Source organism: Theobroma umbraticum, unplaced genomic scaffold, assembly GCF_002168275.2.
Source record: "Theobroma umbraticum cultivar Fairchild unplaced genomic scaffold, ASM216827v3 scaffold_147.0, whole genome shotgun sequence".
Lineage (NCBI taxonomy): Eukaryota > Viridiplantae > Streptophyta > Magnoliopsida > Malvales > Malvaceae > Theobroma > Theobroma umbraticum.
The window spans coordinates 1,260,766-1,263,946 of record NW_018397259.1 but is presented as its reverse complement, the minus strand read 5'-3'; the positions used below and the strand labels follow the sequence as shown (position 1 = coordinate 1,263,946).

At 30.4% G+C, this 3,181-nt stretch overlaps 1 protein-coding gene across 2 annotated transcripts in view; it reads left to right on the top strand.

Annotated features, from left to right (window-relative positions):
- Nucleotides 1–971, top strand: part of EMB2820 (Cytidine/deoxycytidylate deaminase family protein) — a 54,088-nt gene extending 53,117 nt beyond the window's left edge. For both annotated transcript variants that reach the window (XM_021426745.2, XM_021426744.2), the window contains one exon: nt 465–971. In XM_021426745.2, coding sequence (XP_021282420.1) covers nt 465–648 — 184 coding nt within the window. In that variant the 3' untranslated portion in view covers nt 649–971. The remainder of the gene's footprint in view (nt 1–464) is intronic.
- The last annotated feature ends 2,210 nt before the right edge of the window (nt 972–3,181 follow it).

Here is a 3,181-nt window from a genome sequence, read left to right as displayed (position 1 = left end):
TTGAATTACTTGCGTATTTGGTGTATTCTGAATTTTAGCTACCTTCGTTTTCGTAAATCCCTACCTAATGCATAAGGGAAAAAAAATTCTTCCACTCCAGCCTCATTGATTAAACTGCTTAGTAAAACCTTTCGATTATTTCTTCTTTAGATTGTTGAATTGTCTTTAAGGCTTCTGGCTTCTAGAATGATCTTTTCCCTTAATGGGTGCATTGCTATGTATATAATCCTTTCTGATTGACTGTACTGTAGGTACTTCAGATCAGAGTACACATAGAAGTGCCAACTTGTTTAATATGATGTAAATGAAATGAACCCTGGCTACAATTACAAATGAGCAGTGAATTTGCAATTGCAAATGGTTAATTGTGCAAGAGAAAAGCTTTTTGTTTTCTCTTTCTACTGACTTCTTCCTTTCATAAGTGTTGCCATTATCTGAGACTCGGACATTTGTTTTTATTTAAGGTGTGCCATGGGGCTTGTCCATCAAAGAATTAGGCGCATATTTTATGCTTTCCCAAATCCTGAAGCGGGTGCATTGGGAAGTGTTCACAGGTTACAGGGTGAGAAAAGCTTAAATCATCACTATGCTGTTTTCAGGGTCGTCTTGCCTGAAGAAGTCATTGGGAGAATAAAATTAAATTTGTAGCTGTTTACAATAACTGCTGGGAAATGAATGATGTCCAACTGGGTAGTTGAGGGCACTGACACAAGCCATACAAGTGGCATAGGGTTTATGGTAGTAATTCAGCTGGCTAGGGTGTAATAATAGTAAATTAAAACTCACATGGAGAAATTTGAGTTTCTTCTAGACAAAATGGTTCTTGTGATCTTTGCTGGGTGCTGACATGTTCAATAGCATTTTGATTTTATAAATTTTGAGAAATTCCTCTTTTATATAATTTATCTGCCTTGCATTTGGATTCTTTAATGCAAATTGATATTTGAACTATAATTGAGCAATGCTAATCTTATCGGTAGATCCAAGTCAAATTATTTGCTTTTGGTCCACTTGTGATTACTGGATTGGTATGCCTTGAATCCTTTTTATGGAGTAGTAAACGTTTTATCTGATACTGTGAGGTTATGTACAAAAACAATATATTTGCTTTATAATCATTGAAACTCAATTTATGTATCTTATGGCCTTATGGTTGTCCATGTCATAAGGAGTGCAACAGCAGCCTTTCCCCAACCCTGATGATTGGTTCCATAAGGAAGAAAGCTTTGTTGAATCAAGCTTAGCCACTTTATCTTGTAGTCTTGAACCTATTAAGCTGTTTTTAGAAGTCTCCCTCAACAGAGCTTTCCTTTTTTTTATTTTTCTATTTTCAAAAAGAAATGTCCTCGAAAATTTGGCTTGAAATTGACTCTGTATTTCGAATATGAAATTACTGGCTGCAATCAATAGGGGATTTGTGTAACTTTTTCAATTATGATTTGGAGAGTTGATTGTGGCATAATTGTATGTTGCAGATTAAATTATAGATGATTGTGTATGGAGCTCCCAATTTGTGATGAAAACACTTATAATAAAAATTAGCTTTTTAAGAATTTTAATGTAAATATATAAAAATAAAAGTAAAAATTCATAAAGTTAAAATAAAGATTATTAAAATATCAATTAAATGTGTAAGAGTTATCGTAACAAGTTATATTAGACAAAGTAAACATATTTTTAGTGAAAATTAACTATTTACAAATGTTAATGTAAATGTACAATAATGAGAATAAAAATATTTATAGTGAAAATTAAATTTTTAAAAATTTTGACGTAAATTTAAAAGCATAAATGTAAAACTTAATAAGGTTAAAATAAATATAATTAAAATATTGACGTAAATGTATAAAAGTTAGTGTAACAATTCATGTTAGACAAATAAATATGTTTTTAGTGAAAATTAATTATTTATAAATATTAATGTAAATGTATAATAATAAGTATAAAAATACTTAAAACGAAAAGTAATTTTTTAAAAATCTTAACGTAAATTCATAAGAATAAATGTAAAAATTCGTAATTGAAATAATATTGTTACAATATTGACGTAAATCTGTAAGAGTTCATGTTAGATAAAATAAATATATTTTTAATGAAAATTAATGATTTAAAAATACTAAAATAAATATAGAATAATAAAAATAAAAATATTTATAATGAAAATTAGCCATTTAAAAGTCATGATGCGAATGTTAATGCTATATTACCTTTAAATGTTAATGTTCTTCTTATAATTATATAATTATAATGTTAACATCAAATGTTATTATACATTTTATCTATAAATTATAGTATAATATTTAAATATTTCATAATAATGAGTTTAACGTAATTAAAGTAGTTAAATGTAATGTTGTTAATATTAAAAACTGATATTTTTATATATTAACGTAAAAGAATAAGATTAAAAATTATATAAACATATTGCTTTATGTGTTAACCTATTTAACAGGTTTTCTATCATTTTCTTGTGGTTATATTATTTGACATTATAGTAAGCTTTTGATGTTTGGTTCATATATTACTTGACTTCTTTCATTTCATATCATTTATCTTTCTTAAGCTTCTTCTAAAATTTCGATTGAGTGCTTGAACCACATGTTTTATGGTATGTTCGGTAGCCACATGTCTTATGACTAGTGCGGTGCGTTGAGCACTATTTGCACTGCAAGTATTCATCTCAACATTTGCAAGGCGATTGAAACCATTCACAATGCACCACACCCACGATTTGTGGCACAAGTGGTCTAGTCGAGATTCTTAGTTTCTGTTCAGCACAAGGGTAAAATTGGTAGTGGTGAGATTGAAAACATCGGTGTTGGTGAGATTGGTAAGAATGTGATGAGTTTGGGAGTTGGATTGTTGAGATGGAAACTAGTGATGAGACTTGTGTTCGACAAAAAAACAACAATGGTGCTGAGGTGAGGTGTGGCCTAAGATTTCTATTCTTATGTCAGGGTATTTTTGGCAGTGACTCATCCACTGTGGACTAAGATTTCTACTGGACTCCATGTGCTGGCCGATTAGCCACTAATCATGGTTGTTGTGTGATGTGAATGGTTTCAATAACAGTGAATTTGTCAAGTCACACGCTTGCAGTGTGAATAGCCCTCAACACACCACACCAATGCTAATCATGGCTACTGAATGGACTGTCTGCCTGCAGTGGATGAATTACCAT